Source organism: Podarcis cretensis (genome assembly GCF_951804945.1).
Source record: "Podarcis cretensis genome assembly, chromosome: 14".
Taxonomy (NCBI): domain Eukaryota; kingdom Metazoa; phylum Chordata; class Lepidosauria; order Squamata; family Lacertidae; genus Podarcis; species Podarcis cretensis.
Window position 1 is genome coordinate 18118262 of NC_137183.1, and position 20322 is coordinate 18138583.

Sequence of the window (20322 nt, forward strand, 5' to 3'; positions counted from 1 at the left end):
CGAGGAGTGCTAATCACCTGCTTTTATCCAGAACTCCACTGCTCCCCCCACCCTCTGTGCTTCAGTCTCTGCCTCTCCACCCTTCTGGTCCAGAAAATGTATACAATGGTACCTCGGGTAAAGTACTTAATTCGTTCCAGAGGTCTGTTCTTAACCTGAAACTGTTCTTAACCTGAAGCACCAATTTAGCTAATGGGGCCTGCCGCTGAGCCGTCAGAGCACGATTTCTGTTCTCATCCTGAAGCAAAGTTCTTAACCCGAGGTACTATTTCTGGGTTAGCGGAGTCTGTAACCTGAAGCGTATGTAACCCGTGGTACCACTGTACAGTCATACCTTGGGTTAAATATGCTTCAGGTTGAGTGTTTTCAGGTTGCGTTCCGTGGCGACCTGGAAGTAACGGAACAGGTTACTTCCGGGTTTCGCCGCATGCACAGACACTCAAAATGACGTCATGCGCAGAAGCGGTGACGCGCAGACGCGGGTTGCGTTCTGCTCAGGATGCAAACGGGGCTCCGAAACAGATCCCGTTCGCATCCAGAGGTACCACTGTAATTATGTTGTTAAAGCTGACAACGTAGAACACCGCACAATTATATAAGGAGCCACCTGCACAGTTCAAGGTATTACATGTAGGGTTCCAGTAAGAGACGCTCCCTCCTCAACACCTTCTGGCCCACAAGCGGTTGAATCTGTAGATCTGGATCCAAGGGATGGGGGGGGGGGCAAAGAGCTTCCATCGAACTTTGTTGCATGACAGTTGGTTTGTTTTTTTAATTACAGATAGGTAGCCGTGTTGGTCTGCCATAGTCAAAACAAAATAAATTTTTTTTTCTTCCAGTAGCACCTTAAAGACCAACTAAGTTAGTTCTTGGTATGAGCTTTCGTGTGCATGCACACTTCTTCAGATACATGTGTATCTGAAGAAGTGTGCATGCACACGAAAGCTCATACCAAGAACTAACTTAGTTGGTCTTTAAGGTGCTACTGGAAGAAAAAAAAAATTATTTTGTTATTTTAATGTTGCTCAAAGAGTTTATCCACTTTTCCAGAACTTGAATGCCCTCATTTCTCATTGACTTACTTTTCCCGAATGTTATTGACATAGTTGATCATCTGTGCTGGGATTCCTTGTAGAACGGAGTTTTTGAAACTCATCCGGTCAACAAATCTCCCATCATGCCCATTGATCACAACTACTTGGATACCATCTTCGGAGAGATAAAACTTCCTGCCGTCAACCTGGGAAACAAATCAGTTCTTGCTGTTATCAGGGAGGCCAGAGCAGTAACAGTTCATAATTCTGGATTTTCAGAAGTAGAGGCTGGTTTGAAATATAGTGTATGAAAGAAAGAAAAGAAAAAGAGAGGCAGACCTCGAAACTTTTACGTTTAACTTTGTGTTGTTGATTTAAAGCGCAACACTGGAAATTAGTCAAAATTTATGTATTTCACACACCCCATTTTCATATGTATTAAGCATCTGGAAACACTGATGGAAAGGGGGCAGGGAAATGAAATATAAAGTATCTAGCAACCCCATAAAACTTATTTTTGAACAAGTAATGCTCAAAAGTACTGCTAGAAAATGACGTGGCAAAACAGGCTGGTGAGGTGTCCCAACAGACCAAAGAACTGAGTACAGTGGTGCCTCGCAAGACGAAATTAATCCGTTCCGCGAGTCTCTTCGTCTAGTGTTTTTTTCGTCTTGCGAAGCAAGCCCATTGACGGATTAGCGCTATTAGCGGCTTAGCGGCTTTTAGCGGCTTAGCAGATCAGCTGATTAGCGGCTTAGAAAAAGGGGGGGGGGAGGAAAAAAACCCTGCAGGAACTCGCAAGACATTTTCGTCTTGCGAAGCAAGCCCATAGGGAAATTCGTTTTGCGAAGCGCCTCCAAAACGGAAAACCCTTTCGTCTATCGGGTTTTCCGTCTTGCGAGGCGTTCGTCTTGCGGGGCACCACTGTAATGATGGCATATTAAAAACTTGCAGGATATTCCTCCCCCCCCCCTTTGATTCTAAGGCAGTCTTGTTGGGCATTAGGACAAGAAAACAACAAATTGGCAGCAAGCTTATTGCTGCTGCTATGAAAATAAGACTGGCTCCAAATTGCAGCGAAACGTAAAAAAATAATATTTATACCAACCAAGGAGCGTGTGTTCATGTATAAAATCAAACATCAAAGTCCAGCTTTAATTATGATTTGGTAGAAAATTAAGCCCAATTCTGAATATCAACTTGCCTTGCTAGTAATACGAAATCCATTCAGATTCCATTCAACAGTACTTTAAAAGAATTCAGGAACAAATATAGATTTTTCCAGATAAGTCTTTGTTAGATCTGTTAGTTTTCTCAATTATTTCGAGTTTCTTTCCTCAACTGCATATTTTATATATATTCTGTTACAAATTGTGTCCCATAGAAGATAACTTTTGGCTATGTTAAAATACAATGAAAAGTTTCTAAAACATAGTGTGTTAAAAATACAGCACATTACTCAAGAGCAAAGAAAGACTTACTGAGATATACGCAAAGTCATCCCTGAGATGGAAGTATTTGGTCTTGTAGCTATCCAGCTTCAGTTCTACAAAATGGTCCTTGTTCTGGTTTAAAACAGAAAATAAAGTTGGTATTTCTATTGACTTTCAAAACCATTCTTTTAGACATGCTTTTTTTCAAACATACATTTATTTTGGGAGTTACACTCACACATTATGTGGTTCAGTTCAAATGCCTCAAAATATTATTTCAAATGAGGCGTCCCCAGTTTATGTCTTGCCAGAAATTTAACTCCTTGGCAATTTTGGGGGAGTCTTACGTGGAGTGATCTACAAATCTGACAAGGGACATTCAGAACGTTTGGAGGCAAATGGAGAGCCTTTTGGACCCCCTCTTCTGACAGCCAGTGGAGGAGAGCTGTTGTACACTGCTCCCCCTACCCTAAAGGTATAATCCCAGGTATCCCCTCCCCGACCCCTGGAAAAAGTAGCACACAGCAAAGATGAAACCCTGGAGAGCTGCTGCCAGCCAGTGTAGCCAATATTACACTAGGTGGACTAATGGTCTAATTCAGTATGTAGCAGCTTCCTAGTTTCTCAACAGCAATGTTGATTTTCCACTTTGGGCAAACTAAGACTTTGCCCATAAAATGGGACTGAAGTACAGTCACACCTCATGTTACATTTGCTTCATGTTACGTTTTTTCAGGTTGTGTCCTGCGGTGACCCAGAAGTACCGGAATGGGTTACTTCCAGGTTTCGCCACTCACAGATGCACAAAATGACGTCATGTGCAGAAGCGGCGAATTGCAACCTGCGCATGCGTAGATGCACCGCTGTGGGTTGCGTTCCTTTCATGTTGTGAATGGGCCTCTGGAACAGCCATTCACAACACCCATTCACAACCATGTATGTTTGATGAGCTTCCAGAAGGAAAATTATCCACTGATTTAATCGGAAACAAAGACCCAGGAAAATGGCAACAGCAAATCAGCTACTTTACCAGGTGTGTGCTTGGCAACTTTTTGGGCATTGGCACATCCACTGAAGGTTGCTCCTCATATTTTGGGTAGGCTCTCGCTTGGCAGTCGCTGGACCCTGCTTTCCTGGGGATGTTGGCTTTGATCCTGATTCGCTCGCAACCTCTGACGGAGCAGAAGGCAAATGGCTCCTTTTCGTGCTGAGCCTTTAACTTGAGAAACAGCAACCTTTGGAAAAGATGGAAGAGCCGTGAGCGTCCCTGACTCTGACGCTGCCATAGCCGGAACAGGATGAAGCTCATCCTGGAAATGGCGCATATTGAACCCTTCCACTGCACCATTAAAGTGCATTGCTCTTGCCAAAGAATCCGGGGAACCGGTTTGTTAAGGATGTTGGAACTGTATCTCTGGAAGGGGAAAACATCTTTTTTTTGGGGGGGGGAGGTTTATATGTTCATTGAGCATGCTTTAAATGAATTACGTGGCCCATTGATAAAAGCATTTCTATTCATCCATCCCAGGCAGGTGCTCTCCTATGCATCATTCTTACTTCCAGGTGCAACTACTACATCTCATACTATTAGAGGCTGCTCAAGAAATTTGACATTTATGCTGTGGGTTAAAGCACAGAGCCTAGGACTTGCCGATCAGAAGGTCGGCGGTTCGAATCCCCGTGACGGGGTGAGCTCCTGTTGCTCAGTCCTAGCTCCTGCCAACCTAGCAGTTCGAAAGCACATCAAAGTGCAAGTAGATAAATAGGTACTGCTCCGGCGGGAAGGTAAACGGTGTTTCCATGCGCTGCTCTGGTTTGCCAGAAGTGGCTTAGTCATGCTGGCCACATGACCCGGAAGCTGTACGCCGGCTCCTTTGGCCAATAAAGTGAGATGAGCACCGCAACCCCAGAGTCGGTCACAACTGGACCTAATGGTCAGGGGTCCCTTTACCTTTTTATGTAAGACAGACAGTACCAGCTAGGCACCCTCCAGCTGTTTTGGGCAAAATCTCCAACCGGCACCCAGTCCCTTCACTGCCACTGATTGCCAGCTTTTTCTTTTCAAACCTTTTGGGTGTTGGGGCTGATCTTCTTATTTATCTAATCCTTATTGCTACAGTCAATGACCTCCACTTTTCCATGTTACCACTGCAGCCTGCTTGCTTTAAACAAAACAACACTTTTTGGGCAGCTTGGCATGAAGCAAAGTTCTCCGGCAGCCAAAGCTCCAGCTATCTCCCGTTTTCATTTCCTCCAAGTGGCCCCAGGCCCCAGTAGGCGCAAAGGCATTTTTGAGGAAATGAAGGTAGCAGATGGCTGAAGACCAGCAGACACTGATCTGCCACACACCCTGCAGATCACTGCTAGTGCCAACACCCCATTAGCTGGCTGCCCATCTACCGCTGGTTCCCTGCTGCCAACCCGATGGTCCAGACGTAACAAAGCGGCTGTCACTTCCTTTTTGCGGTGGGGCCACAGTTCAGTAGTGCAGCATTACACTGCACACAGAAGGTCCCAGGTTAAATCCCTGGCAGCATCTCCAGGTCAGCCCCAGAGCGATTCCCTGCCCAAAGCCATGGAGAGCTGCTACCAGTCAGTGTAGACAGTACTGAACTAGAGGAGCCAGTGGCAAACCCTCCAAGTGTCCCTATTTTCCAGGGACAGTTCCGTACTTACAGAAGCCATTCCGGTTTCTGATTTGATCCTGGAATGTCCGGCTTTTCCTTAGGACGTCCCTATTTTCATCAGAGAAATGTTGGAGGGCGTGGAGCTATGTGACCCCCCCTGAGCCAAGGAGATAAGATACAACCTTTAGAAGTTATCTGAAGGTAGCCCTGTTTAGGGCAGTTTTTTAAATGTTTTACTGTGTTTTTCTATATGTTGGAAGCTACCCAGAGTGGCTGGGGCAACCTAGTGCAAATGGGCAGGGAATAATTAAAAAATGGAATAGGAAGTCCCTGTTTTCATCAGTGAAATTTGGGTGGTATGCAATGGTCTGATTCTGTATAAGTGTCCTATGAACAGTGCTTGATGATACCATTAAAGGTAAAGGGACCCCTGACCATTAGGTCCAGTCGTGGCCGACTCTGGGGTTGCGGTGCTCATCTCGCTTTATTGGCCAAGGGAGCCAGCGTACAGCTTCCGGGTCATGTGGCCAGCATGACTAAGCTGCTTCTGGTGAACCAGAGCAGTGCAGGGAAATGCCAAAAAAAAATTCCTTCCAGTAGCACCTTAAAGACCAACTAAGTCAGTTCTTGGTATGAGCTTTCGTGTGCATGCACACTTCTTCAGATACACTTCAGATGTGTATCTGAAGAAGTGTGCATGCACACGAAAGCTCATACCAAGAACTGACTTAGTTGGTCTTTAAGGTGCTACTGGAAGGAATTTTTTTTGTTTTGACTATGGCAGACCAACACAGCTACCTATCTGTAACAGGGAAATGCCGTTTACCTTCCTGCCGGAGCGGTACCTATTTATCTACTTGCACTTTGATGTGCTTTCGAACTGCTAGGTTGGCAGGAGCAGGGACCGAGCAACGGGAGCTCACCCCGTCGCAGAGATTCGAACCGCCTACCTTCTGATTGGCAAGTCCTAGGCTCTGTAGTTTAACCCACAGCGCCACCCAATGAGGATACCATTAGGCCCCCATTATTTTAAAAACAGAGAGGGTACAAACGAAATCGTGGCTACAGTGGTTACTAGCCATAATGGGTATGCTCCACCTCCATTGTCAGAAGTTGTGTGTCTCTGAATTTCTGGGAATCGCAAGCAGCGATAGCACTGTTGTGCTCAAATTCTCTTCATGGGCTTCCCATTGGGTCATCTGGCTGGTTCTTGTGAGCCCAGGATGCTGGACTCGGCCATTGAGCTGATCCCCAATTCACGTTCTTATGCAAATCGATCATTCCATATGACAAGGTGGTCAAAACTCTGCAACAAGTTAAGAGGGACCCAAAATGGCATGGCTTTGCTTGATGAAGAGGAATGATCACCAAAGACGGGGAAATTGCCACCGGAGCTGAATCTGAAAGATGGCATGTAGACTAGACACAAGGATGTCATTTGTGCATCCATTAAAAACAACCCTGCACCCAACACATCTCTACAATCCTCCAAAGCAATTCTGTGCTTAAGAGAGCTTTAGGACACGGGGGGGGGGGGGCATGCTTGCTGCTTCCTTACCCAGTGTCCTCATCCCAATAGTAGTATCCCTTGGAAGCATATCGATACTCAAGCTTGTCCATCTCATGAGCCTGGTAGAATGTCCCTGTTTTGCTGGTTTTCTTCAAAAGGCGATCGTGGATGTCGGAGAGAATGGAAAACGTCGTCCCTTTAGGATAGCAAAGCCCAACTTGGATCCAATCATTCCTAAAATGATAATGATGATGATTGCAACAATAAAAATCGCAAGTCAAATCCCACTCACTCCAAAAATAAAAAACATTTACTTCCAAACTGGCTAAAAAAAATTTCTAAGAGGGTCAGATTTGAGGCATGAGGGCCAACCAAAGTTGTAGAGCTTTTTTTTAGGATTGAAGTTGCTTTTCAAAGGATTTTACTGCAGGACATATACTGCCACGGGGGCCGGATTAAATCGACTGGCGGGCCAGATTAGGCCCCCAAAACGGACTTTGGACATGCCTGGGCTAAATGTTTACATGTTGGGCAGAGTCAATTCCAAAGACTCTAAAGATCCCTTATAGCAATACAGAGCAATTTCTCTGTAGTGAGCCACCACCTTCTATGAGTCAGGGATTAACTTGGCCCACGCAATGCCTCAAATATTTATCGCATGACTTCTTTACATCCATTCTAAGGGGACTTGGATGTTTAGGTGAGAAGATGGTAAAACTTGCAGAGGGTTTCCTGGAACAATGATGTCAGGCCTGGAAGAATGCAATGGCTATTATAACATCATCATCACACACCCCGGCTTTCTTTAGCAACTTGAAGCTATATTCCTCAATCGAGATGCTGTTTTTTACGGGCCACACACTCACTTGTTGAAGTTAATGAGCCAGATAGCCAGTTCCTCGGGAGCAGTTTTGTCCCAATGGATGGTGTAGCCCTTTTGTAGAGTGATCACAGGCTGATATTGCTGGTAGTGGGCACTCTTACTCAGAGCCCCCTCCAAGTACAGAGGATGTCCGTAATGGTCGTTTTTTATTATTTTCATTCTCAGGTTGGCTGATTTGTAGGCTTGGATGTACACCTGAAGTCAAAGCAAAGCAAAACTTACTTCCTTTTTAAGAGATTTTAAGGAAGAAGAAGAGACCAGTGACCCCACAGCAATGATCTGCTGTGGAAATCAGAAATGTGAAAGAACTGTAAGCCAGCAAGATCCAAATTCTGAACACACCCATCAGCCTTACCTGTGCATATCGACCACTACAGATAGAACCCCTCCAGTCAGGGACATCAATACAGTCCGGGTGCCTAATCAGCCAATTATCTTCCTTTATAAGATACGACCCAGGATATTCAGATACAGAGCCGTCAACATCATGGAAAACCGATGTTTTATCCCCATCCATATCCAGCCCATTGAACCAAGGTCCTGGTTCTCCGAAAAACACTCGAGAGGTTATCTGAACAGAAGGGAAAATATGACACATTAACCAATTAATTCTGAACCGATAGCTTAGTAACAGCTTGGAGCTATTCCCCCCCCCCCCACCACCACCACCAAAAAAAGTTCAGAGCTTAACACAGAAGCTTCCTATTTTTCTGCAGTCCATTTGTGCCCTGAAAAGAACACGGCAGCCCTGTGTGAGTTGTCTTGGAATCTTGGCCATGGACTCTGGGACTGATCATGGAGTTCAAAACAGCTTGAGGGCTAAAGGGAAAGGGACCCCTGACCATTAGGTCCAGTCGTGACCGACTCTGGGGTTGTGGCGCTCATCTTGCTTTATTGGCCAAGGGAGCCGGCGTACAGCTTCCAGGTCATGTGGCCAGCAAGACTAAGCCGCTTCTGGCAAACCAGAGCAGCGCACGGAAACGCTGTTTACCTTCCCTCCGGAGCGGTACCTATTTATCTTCTTGCACTTTGACGTGCTTTCGAACTGCTAGGTTGGCAGGAGCAGGGACTGAGCAATGGGAGCTCACCCCGTCGCGGGGATTCGAACCACCGACCTTCTGATTGGCAAGTCCTAGGCTCTGTGGTTTAACCCAAAGTGCCACCCGCGTCCCCAAAGCTTGAGGGCTACCCATCCTGAAATCCTACCAATTAGTTTCCAGGCCCAATTTGAAGCTCTGGCTTGGACCTATGAAGTCTTATATGGTGCAAGATCTCAAAGGAAGCCTCTCCCCACATGAACTCAGCCAGACCCTGCAATTGTCATCTGAGACCCTTCTTTGTGTGCCCTCTCCATGCAAGGTCAGGCGAGCAGCAACATGAGAACTGCCCTTCTCAATGGTGGCATCCCGCCTGTCGAATGCTCTCCCCAGGGAAGTTTACCTGACACCAATGTTACATATCTTTAGATGCCAGGCAAAAAGAAACCTTTTTAATAAGGCCTTTGGCTTTTCACCATCTATGGCTTTTTGCATGGGTGGGAAGTTTAATGTAGCGGTTTTTTAAAAATGCTAGTTTTTATGTATGTATGTATGTATGTATTGCTTAAAATATTGTAAGTCATTTTGAGTTGCTGTGGCAAAAAAATGAGTAATGTAATAAATAATAGTAATAGCAATACAGTCATACCTTGGATCCCAAACGCCTTGGTACTCAGGCGTTTTGGCTCCTGAATGCTGCAGACCTGGAAGTGAGTGTTCCAGTTTGCAAATGTTCTTTGGAACCCGAACGTCCGACGGGGCTTCAACGGTTTCCAATTGGCTGCAGGAGCTTCCTTCAGCCAATCAGAAGCCACGCTTTGGTTTCTGAACGTTTTGGAAGTCAAACGGACTTCTAGAACGGATTCTGTTCGACTTCCAAGGTACGACTGTAACACTAAATTCACTAATAATAATAATTTCGCTAAGCTAAGGGTGGGGAACCTCAGGCCCAGGAGCAAACAGCTTCTGGTCTTCAGGACTCTCTTTATGCCCCACCTTCTTACAGGCCTCATCTTCCTCACAGACCACCCCCCTCTCCAGTCCTTGCATTTCTCCAGTTTCTTAGCCTGGCTGGACTGTGTCCTTAAACTGTAATAAGGCCTCTTGCTTTTCTGGAGAGATGTACATCTAGGAACCTCTTACTTTTGTATGGCTAGATTACAGCCCACTGTACAGAAATACGAGGTGCACCTGTTGCCCCGCCCACCACTGCCATGTGACCCTCAGAAGGTGGCCAATGATGGAATGCAATTCTTCTGTTGCCAAATGTCCCCCCTGCAAAGGTGAGGCCGCGTTGAAAGCCAACTCACCGGGACGTCCTCAAAGAATACGTTTGTGACGTTGTTGTTGGGGCAGCTCTGCCAAACATTGTTGAGGCGGAACGCCAAAGCGCTGGTGTGACGGCCTTCCAACGCGGCAAACTTTCGGAAGGTGCAGTTCTGGACATTGATGGGCCCATCGTAAAACTGAATGCCTCTAATTGGGAAATTCCTAAAGCACATTTTTTTAAAAAAAAGAAAAGAAAAAAGAGGGGAAGTTATTAATCTCCTTGCAGTGAGTTGCCACTGTAAACATATATTGCATTGTAGCTATACATGAGCTTCAGCTGACAATTTCACACTCCACTGGAAAAACTAGCTTCTATAATCTGCTAGGTCTTTTTATATATGAGGAAAACCTTGTGATTCTTAACAAGTTCAACTCGGGGTCTCTCATGCCTTGGCAGATCATACATATTTGCTTGGCATTCTTAGAAGGAGCTTTGCTGGAAAGTTAGGCCACTGACCTAAAAAAAGGAATAATATCCGCAAGCCAATCAAAAGCAAAATTTGAGCTTGGTCTCCGGTCTCTTAAGTGGTCAGCTGCTTTATTACTCATTCATTCAGTCATTGCAGGGATAACATCCCAAAACAGAGACTTAATGAGCTCCAAAATACAACATTAAACACAGAGCCATTAAAAGACGCGAAATAAAAATGCGGCTCATTGTCGGAGGTGGTTTTAAATTGGCCAGGTCACTCCAGAGCCTGCTGGGCATGAAGCCAAACCCTAAATACCAACTCTGGAATAGGGGGAGGGGGTGGAGAAGATGGGTTGCATCCAACATAACACAAAGTTAAGAGTCACTAAGCAGAATGCTTGTTCCACTGGTGAAATGTTTGGGCCTGTGGGACGTGGTTGCACAAGAGAATGCACAAGTAGTTTGCTGGTAACTATTGTGAAATAGGGACGTGGGTGGCGCTGTGGGTTAAACCACAGAGCCTAGGACTTGCCGATCAGAAGGTTGGCGGTTCGAATCCCCGCGACGGGGTGAGCTCCCGTTGCTCGGTCCCTGCTCCTGCCAACCTAGCAGTTCGAAAGCACATCAAAGTGCAAGTAGATAAATAGGTACCACTCTGGTGGGAAGGTAAACGGCATTTCCGTGTGCTGCTCTGGTTTGCCAGAAGCGGCTTAGTCATGCTGGCCACATGACCCGGAAGCTGTACGCCGGCTCCCTCGGCCAATAAAGCGAGATGAGCGCTGCAACCCCAGAGTCGGCCACGACTGGACCTAATGGTCAGGGGTCCCTTTACCTTTACCTATTGGGAAATAGTGCACTCTGCGCCACAAGATTCCCTCTGTTGCACAACATAAAATTCATCTGTCTGCTGGCCTAAGAACCCTTGCGCTAGCAGAAAGAGAATATTGGCCAAAGGTACTTTCTTTCGTCCATCCTCAATCTACCAAGATTCAGTTTGGCTGAATGTCTCACTTTTAGTGTTATATGAGAGGGAGGAAAAAACTTTTTTCATTTTCTCCATCCACAGTGATTTGGGGTAGAGTGGGGGAAGCCAAACCCTATACTCTCCTGGAAACCTGAACAAAATGGAAAATACAGAAACTGAAGACGCACTGGCCAATGGGAAGAGTCCGTCCGCTGTGGTCCAGGCCTCCAGGTCCCCAGACATTGTTGTCCATTGTTTCTGTCCCCGGGTTTCCACTTTCACCTACAAAGAGGCTGTTCTTTATCTCTTGCTTTGATCCGTCGTCGTGTGGGAACGTTCCGCCACTAGAAGGGATGGAATTGCACGTTAGCAGAAGTGCTTGGGTCAAATCATGCTTTTAACATCTTATGCAAGTGAAAATACAGAAAACGTAGAAGCACCAGGAGCACTTACCTGGCCAAAGTGAGCCCGATGCCATTGTCAGCAAACCTGCAATGAAAAGAGAACTTTAGAACGGATGCCTGGTGGGTCTTGGGTTCAAGACTGGGCTGTGACACATGACAAACTGGGTCACCTTCTTTCAATGTGGGTTATTTCTCCCCCATCTATTATGTAGAAATAGAGGCATTTGCTTTTCTTATGATGCATAAAGTGTGCTTGAAAATGCACATATCAGTGAAAGCAACATGAAAAAAATATTAGGGAAACAGGCTTTGCAAAAATTGTGTATTGGGGACAAATTCATACTAAAACGCTAATGAATTTTCACGAGGATATAAAATCTAAAACTGATGTGGAACTGTAGACAAGTGAAGACTGGAAAAATAGGAAACTGAGAGAAACAAACGGAAACATTTGTCTATCTCTGCTCTGGAGCAATTCCACAGACTGCAGAAATGTCTCTGAACAGAGGGCAATTATAAATGTGACTTATCGAAAGCACAGCAGAGGGGCGAAAGAGATTTGCTTTCACTGGTGCTATTACGCCACAAGAGGGCAGAGATGTCACACGACTACCGTTTGCGCAGAATTCCTGCAGCTTCCGTGGCCGTCTAGTCAGTGTTGAAAGACGTCGAGTGTTGCAATTCACATTAGCATATATTGTTCTGGTGTAATATATTACAGTAACAAATATTAAAATGGCTAGGTCCCCACGTCTATAAAACGCTAGGTTACGAGAGCTGGAGGCTGATTTGAACTTTGCCGAAATAAACTCTGCCAAAAACTTAACAACATGGAAAATACTTCTGTGCTCTGCTGAAGGGGTTGAGATATTAGCTTGGCTATGAGGACGTTTGGAGCAGCAGGGAGAAGGCAGCTAAACAGAAAAAAAGTTGGAAGCAACCACATGTGGCTGCAGTGTTAGATAACCCTTCTCAAATTTTACTTATTTGTATGGTACTCTGGCTTTGTTCAGTCGTCACTGAAAGCCAAACTATGGCATACCAGGACCACTCAAATATGCTGGCTTCCAGAAAGGAGCTTGAACGCGTACTTTATTCCTCCTGTAAGTCTTTTTAGGTTAGATTTGGCCTGGCATGTTGTCTGAACCCAGGATATTGGTTCAGCTGCCTCTTCTTCTACCACGATCTGTAGTTAAGAACAACCTTGCCTACAGATCGTGGTTGGGCTTAGCGTTACCTGCAAACGCAGGTGATAGTTAAGGATCATTCATTTAGTGCTATCAACATGCATCAAAAAGCAATTTTTGCAGCTATCGGTATTGAGTCCAGAGCAAGGAAATGCCCAGGTACGGTTCTCACCTGCAAACAGCAGCGTGAAATCAAAGCTGCATAGAGAGACAAGTGTTAAGCATCTGTCTCTTGAGTGACATGCGCCATTGCTCTGTCAGAATTAGCTGGCACTGCCCACTCCCTGCAGCAATGGCGGCTGTTGCCCCTGCTTTCCGTGCTACCAGTCCCTGTGGGCACTGGCCGCCATGGTGCAGGCCCCCAAACTTTGGGGTTCTACCATATAAATTGAATTTGTTGGAGAGCAGTGTCTCAGTGGCTCCCTTTCCACAAAACCTGCCTTGCCCTGCACATTACTGCAGGGGAAATTAATGAAAGCCTTCAGGGATGTGACTGGTCATCTCTCCGAGTAGCCAGGTTGCAACCAGGAGAGCTTCCTCGTCTCTTTTAACACTGAGAACCTGCAGCCCTTCGCCCCCCCCCCACCTCCACATCAGCCTCAACCAGCGTTGCCAATGGTCGGGGACGATGGGATTTGTGGTCTGCCAACATCTGAGAGCGCCACAGGTTCCCTGCCCCTGCTTTAGGTTCCCCTCCATTTCCACAATGGCAGAAGTCGCGGAAAGTTGCAGCTTCCTGCCTCTTAGAATAAGTATGGCTTTGATATGACTCTGCAGCAGGTAGCAAAGGAACAAGGGGCATAAGGGACGGAGGCAGAGAAAGGCAAGGAGGTTAACTGAAGAAGGGCCATAGCAGAAGGCCCTGGGTTCAAGTCCTGCCATCTCCAACTATGGCTGGGGTGATCCTTTGCAGGAAACCCTGAACTGCCACTGCCTACCAGTGGAAACAAGTGCTGAGCTAGATGGATCAATGGTCTGATCCAGTATAAGGAAGGATCCTAAGCTCTTAAAGGTTTTCTTTGTGAATGGGGGGCACTTTGCAGCCATGCAACAGACAGGTAAGATTTGCAGGGCACAACCTGACAATCTTGTCTTGGAGAAGGAGAAGACAGGAAGCGTCTGCTCCCATTTCCAGACTCTCCAACCGCCTGTTATTTACACAACCCTTCTCCAAGCTGCACTGTCTTATGTCTTACCTCCCTGGCACTGGAATTTTTGGCAATAACAGGCTACCACATAAAACAAAACCATTGGCGCAGCTGCTTATATTTTATTTCAGGCTCAACCAGAAAAGGTTTATTTAAAGTCCCTTTTCTGCCGCAGCTCATTGTAACGGGTCTCGATCACACACGTATGCACACAAACAACTCGACAACTCTCGTGCTCAGGGGTTTGTTTCTGCAAAACAGCAAGCTTGGTTTGCTTTCTTCCTGGTTCCCTTTCTTTGCATTCATCTCCACCGGATAAAAGATGTGGAGCGTTATAAACAAGAAACACAGTCCTAGCCACACAGCCCTCTGCTCGCCATAAACAGCCAGCTGAACTCTGGAGGGTTGAACTGAGGCCACACTCACTGGCAGTCGTCCAGCCACACATCTCCTCCCCTCAGCCAGGCGCCGTGGTCCTGGTTCTTGTAAGCAATGAAGTGTCGGATGAGAGCAGGTTCTCTGGGCTTCAGAGGGTCAGCATCCTTATGCGGGCTGTATCTGGAATTGCAACAGGTGGAAGGAAACGCCATCAGCAACATGGAGAGCACCAGCCCTCAAGAGATTTCAGAGCTGCTAACATGGGGTGCTTCTATGGCCATGCTGCATATTTATTTCCAATATTTACAGACCAATGTTCACCACAGGAGGTCCCATGTCGCCCCTGTGACATTCCCAGACCCTCCAAGTGCCCCTGTTTTCCAGGGACAGTTCCAGATTTATAGACGCTGTCCAGGTTCTGATTTAATCCTGGAATGTCCCGCTTTTCCTTAGGATGTCCCTACTTTCATCAGAGAAATGTTGGAGGGTAAATGTTGGAGTTATGCAACCTCCCCAAGCCAAGGAGATCAGTATCTAGACAACCTTTAGGAGACATCTGAAGGCAGTCCTGTGTAGGAAAGGTTTTTTAAAAACATTTAATGTTTTATTATGTTTTTAAATGTATTTTGGAAGCTGCCCAGAGTGGCTGGGGCGACCCAGTCAGATGGGCGCGGTATAAATATTAGAATTATTATGTAAGACGTTCCTGTTTTCATTGGAGAAATGTTGGAGGGTATGCATTGCTTGTCCACTCAGAGGCGGCAAGGACCAGATAGGGACCTACAGAAAGATGCAGCCCACCAAGTTAGGCTACTTTCAGGTTTAGTCAAATTCTACAACTGAACATCAGAGGAAAAGAAAAGCCTGTCTGCTCCAAACAAACGAGGCTTTCCTGAATAATAATAATAATAATAATAATAATAATAATAATTTATTATTATTTATACCCCACCCATCTGGCTGGGTTTCCCCAACCACTCTGGGTGGCTTCCAACAAAATATTAAAATACAATAGTGTGTCAAACATTAAAAGCTTCCCTAAACAGGGCTGCCTTCAGATGTCTTCTAAAAGTCTGGTAGTTGTTTATCTCTTTGACATCTGGTGGGAGGGCATTCCACAGGGCGGGTGCCACTACCAAGAAGGCCCTCTGCCTCATTCCCTGTAACTTGGCTTCTCACAGCAAGGGAACCGCCAGAAGGCCCTTGGCACTGGACCTCAGTGTCCCGGTTGAACGATGGGGGTGGAGATGCTCCTTCAGGTATACTGGACTGAGGCTTTAAAGGTCAGCACCAACACTTTGAATTGTGCCCGGAAATGTACTGGGAGCCAATGCAGGTCTTTCAAGATCAGTGTTATGTGGTCTTGGCGGCCGCTCCCAGTCACCAGTCTAGCTGCCGCATTCTGGATTAGTTGCAGTTTCCAGGTCACCTTCAAAGGTAGCCCCACATAGAGCACATTGCAGTAGTCCAAGCGAGAGATAACTAGAGCATGCAACACTCTGGTGAGATAGTAAGTGGGCAGGTAGGGTCTCAGCCTGCATACCAGGTGGAGCTGGTCGACAGCTGTCCTGGACACAGAATTAACCTGCACCTCCATGGACAGCTGTGAGTCCAGAATGACTCCCGGGCTGGGCACCTGGTCCAATATATTTGCTTTTGCAGTTCCCTATCCAAGCTACAAAAACGTGTTCATGTCACAGCTGCTTAGCCATAGCAACACAAAACACTTTCTTTGCGTTTTGAGGAGCTGTTGGAGGGGGAAGCAGCAAAAGGAAGTTGTAAGAAGAGCTTCCACACAGCTGCTGCCTATCATCTGCCACTCTGGTGAAAGAAAACTTGAGGTAGCCCTGGAGGGAAAAAGCTGGGATGCCATCTATTCCTTTCTGTCCCCAGAGTGTCAGCTGCCTTGGGCTGTAGTGAAAGAAGAAGAAGAAGAAGAAGAAGAAGAAGAAGAAGAAGAAGAAGAAGAAGAAGAGGAGTTTGGATTTGATATCCCGCTTTATCACTACCCGAAGTAGTCTCAAAGCGGCTAACATTCTCCTTTCCCTTCCTCCCCCAGAACAAACACTCTGTGAGGTGAGTGGGGCTGAGAGACTTCAGAGAAGTGTGACTAGCCCAAGATCACCCAGCAGCTGCATGTGGAGGAGCGGGGAAGCGAACCCAGTTCACCACAGTGGCGTAGCATGGGTTGTCAGTACCCAGGGCAAGGCAAGTAATTTGCGCCCCCTAACCCATGGATTTGCGCCCCCTAACCCATGGATTTGCGCCCCCTAACCCTAATCCCCAGATGTTGCGCCCGGTGCGCCCGGCCCACCCTGCACCCCCCACGCTACGCCACTGGTTCACCAGATTATGAGTCCATCACTCTTAACCACTACACCACACTGGCTCAGAAAGGGGTTGTCCTCTGTGGATCACAATGCAGCTAGGACAAACACGATGGATTAATAGTGTTAAGTACAGATAACGCTAAAGAGTAAAGAATTCATGACTCAGCAAGGCAGGCAGAACAGATTTGCTCCGTTTGCTGACAGATATCCAGAAAGCCCCTTTGCTTCACTTAATAAACCAACCTCTTGAGCTAAACTGGGAAAGGGGAACCTGCAGAGTTCCAGAAAATTAACCTTATTTTGGCAGGCTTACTGCAATCAGATTGCAGCCTTTGCAGCTGGGGAGAGCAATTCCCTGATTAATAGGCTTTCCTTGCCTAAGTTGAAGCTACATGCTGATGCAAATATGGAGCTAGTCCCAAATAACCTTCCCTGCTAGAAATGAGTCAGGGTAAGCAAGATGATTATCCAAATTAAGGTGAGGTGTTTCAATTTATGGACTTCAAAAGCTTAAGCTAAACGGCCTCGGCCCAGTAGACCTGAAGGAGCGTCTCCACCCCCATCGTCCAGCCCAGACACTGAGATCCAGCGCCGAGGGCCTTCTGGCGGTTCCCTCATTGCGAGAAGTGAGGTTACAGGGAACCAGGCAGAGGGCCTTCTCAGTAGTGGTGCCCACCCTGTGGAACACCCTCCCTTCAGATGTCAAGGAAATAAGCAGCTATCCTATCGTTAAAAGACATCTGAAGGCAGCCCTGTTCAGGGAAGTTTTTAATATTTAACACTTGATTGGGAGCCACCCAGAGTGGCTGGGGAAACTCAGCCAGATGGGCGGGGTATAAATAATAAATTATTATTATTATTATTATTATTATTATTATTATTATTATTATTATGCTACTGATGCTAAAGGAATCATGACGACTAGCTCAGTTGGTTAAAACGGGGTGCTGATAAGGCCAAGGTTGCAGGTTCAATCCCCATATGGGACAGTTGCATTGCAGAGGGTTGGACTAGATGATCCTCAGGGTCCCTTCCGACTCTATGATTCTGTGAATACTCTGAACCCATGATACAAAAGGGTGGAGTAGAAAAGCCAGTTCTCAGGCGCAGAGCATCCTCAGCATCCCGAAGGTGCCAGCTTCAATTCCCAGCATCTCTAGGTAGGGCTGTGAATGTGCCCCGCTTGAAACCCCAGAGAGCTGCTGCCAGCCAGTGTGGGAAGCAATGACCGAAACAGACCAAAGGTCTGACTCAGAAAACAGATATGAAATATTTAGGGGGGTAGAGATATCAGCAATACATTCCAGACTTATAATACAAATCATTAAATAAAAACACCATTGGCATGGATATCTTCCAGGGGGATGAGCTGCATTTCCAGGAAACCTTAGTTTGTAAAGCTGCTTTATTGTATTGTCATTTATAGGCTGGCAGGAGGAGGGGTTGACTTAACTTCTGCTTTAATAACTTAAGCAATAAAATAATACTGAGCAGAAATAACTTTTATTTTATTGATATTTCTATGGCTCTTTTGTTGATTTTATCCTTATATGTTGTACTCCGCCTTGCTGTATTTAAAAAAAATTGAAAGTGCGGAGTGTAAATTCAAAAGTAAATCAGCAGGGAGAGGTTTAACACTGAGGACTAGAAGAGAATATGATGTAGGTACGGCAGGGGAACAAGGTAAGGACTTAAAAAGACTGGTGTTAAATCCTGCTGGGAGAAGGGACTTGGCTGAAGGAAAGTTAACAGCAGGTCCCTACCATGCATTTAAAGGACACAACTTTCCCCCAAAGAATCCTGGGAACTAATAAAGTACCCAGAATTCCTTGGGGGAAATCACATGCTTAAGATGTGGCTGAATGTATGTGGATCTGTTGAAAATCTCCCCCTTCCACACAGACACATACGTATCCCCCAAACAATTAAAAGGTTATGACGGTTATGATCAGCATTCATTACCCAGCCTGAGCTGCAAAAAGAGGACTCTACTTTCCAAATAAAACCAATCAAAATCAGATTACCTCCCCGCGATCAGAGTCAGGATGGGCCTTTTGTCCTTGGCAGACGCTGGCGTCGTTTTAACTCCATTGTCAATGATCATTCCAGCCTGGAAAAGAAGGGAAGGAGGGAGGGATTCTGTCAGCCAAATCCTTAGGAGGGAAATATATAAGCATGCAAACTTACATACATAGATGCACGTACTTTCAATGCATTCGCTTTACACCAGCAAAAGAATTTGGAACATTGCCTGGCACAACCAGATTGTACCATCATTTTGTTTTAATGCACCTGAGGGTTTGAATGTTTACCAGCTCTCCATAAGAACAAGCTATGTTAGAGAGCAGAGGTGAGGAGCTTCTGGCCCAGGGTCCAAATGTGGTCTTTCCAGGCTCTCTATTTGCCCCTTGAGACTATTCCCCAGGCCAAGCCCCCTACAAGACCTACTATGTGCCTTTTTTAAGAAGACTGAATAATTGTTTCAGCACCTACTCGTTCCCTGTTCACCCCAAAGGCCAAACAACACAACACATTAAATGAATAATTTTTTCTCGACACGTCTAGTTTCACCCCCCTCCCCTCCTCCTAAACAGCCCTGAGGGCATCCAGCTACTGGACACATGAAATACATTAATGCATTTAACACCTTGTCTAGTTTGGGTCCTGAGTGCAGTACTCATTATGTGTCACAAACGTTGGTTGCTGCTTCAACAGATCTTGGCATTTGAGAAACAGTACATGTTTGTGTGTGCATGCCTATTTAGTGAAACTTACAGATACAGACAACAACGTGCAACAATCAGCTGGGAATTAAAAGAGAAAAAGGCCTCTTTATCCATCACTCTCCTCCATCTAGAGCCAAAAGTTGGAGCTAACTAAAAACAGCATTTGTGGATAAAAATGCTTGGAGTAGGGCAGGGAGACAACGTATGCTGTTGATATTATGGAAGCAGAATGGTGGCCAATAATGCCTTGACACTGAGATTGGAAAGGGGGGGGGGAGGACAGCATTTGGAAAAAGAAGATAGGAACTTAATTTCCAATTGCATGTGTGCTCACTCGATAGTTTGAATGTGCCCGATTGTTATAGAACGTCCCCATTGGAATGTGCTCAGAGTAGCCAGGGGGATACATTCCTGCAGAGAGTCCCGTCGGTACGTGATGCAAAACAAACCAAAACCCGGTTTCCTGCAAGAGAGAACACAACAGATTCAGCCTATGCCAGACTTGGGATACGTGAGATATTAAAAACAGTGAAAAGCAGAAGCCTGCACGTTGGTGGCGCGGGGCGTGTGGAGGGAACTAAGTACAACCATTCGTTTTGGGAAACACTCGTTCTGCCAGCACAAGGACTGTTACTTCTGCCAGGGAACTTGCCCCCTCCTTTCCCTGTGTGTGTCCCACGGCCTCCCCAAATCTGCACTTAAAGGTTGGGGAGGATGACCCAGAACAGTGATGGGAAAGGTAAAGGGTAAAGGGACCCCTGACCATTAGGTCCAGTCGTGGCCGACTCTGGGGTTGCGGTGCTCATTTCGCTTTATTGGCCGAGGGAGCCGGCATACAGCTTCCGGGTCATGTGGCCAGCATGACTAAGCCGCTTCTGGCGAACCAGAGCAGCACACGGAAATGCCGTTTACCTTCCCGC

At 46.2% G+C, this 20322-nt stretch overlaps 1 protein-coding gene across 7 annotated transcripts in view; it reads right to left on the bottom strand.

The window, feature by feature from the left end:
* CEMIP (cell migration inducing hyaluronidase 1) overlaps positions 1–20322 on the bottom strand; it is a 169699-nt gene that overhangs the window by 4148 nt on the left and 145229 nt on the right. For 5 of the 7 annotated variants that reach the window (XM_079954188.1, XM_079954187.1, XM_079954189.1 and 2 more), the window contains exons 16-27: positions 19737–19865; positions 18701–18786; positions 14395–14526; positions 11683–11718; positions 11418–11573; positions 9835–10015; positions 7843–8058; positions 7471–7682; positions 6653–6838; positions 3498–3702; positions 2516–2599; positions 1083–1240 (exon numbers count right to left, since the gene is read on the bottom strand). In XM_079954188.1, coding sequence (XP_079810314.1) covers positions 1083–1240; positions 2516–2599; positions 3498–3702; positions 6653–6838; positions 7471–7682; positions 7843–8058; positions 9835–10015; positions 11418–11573; positions 11683–11718; positions 14395–14526; positions 18701–18786; positions 19737–19865 — 1781 coding nt within the window. Of the gene's footprint in view, positions 1–1042; positions 1633–1956; positions 2600–3497; positions 3703–6652; positions 6839–7470; positions 7683–7842; positions 8059–9834; positions 10016–11417; positions 11574–11682; positions 11719–14394; positions 14527–18700; positions 18787–19736; positions 19866–20322 lie in introns of those variants that run through there. The other 2 variants (XM_079954191.1, XR_013833212.1) reach the window with 2 other exon arrangements.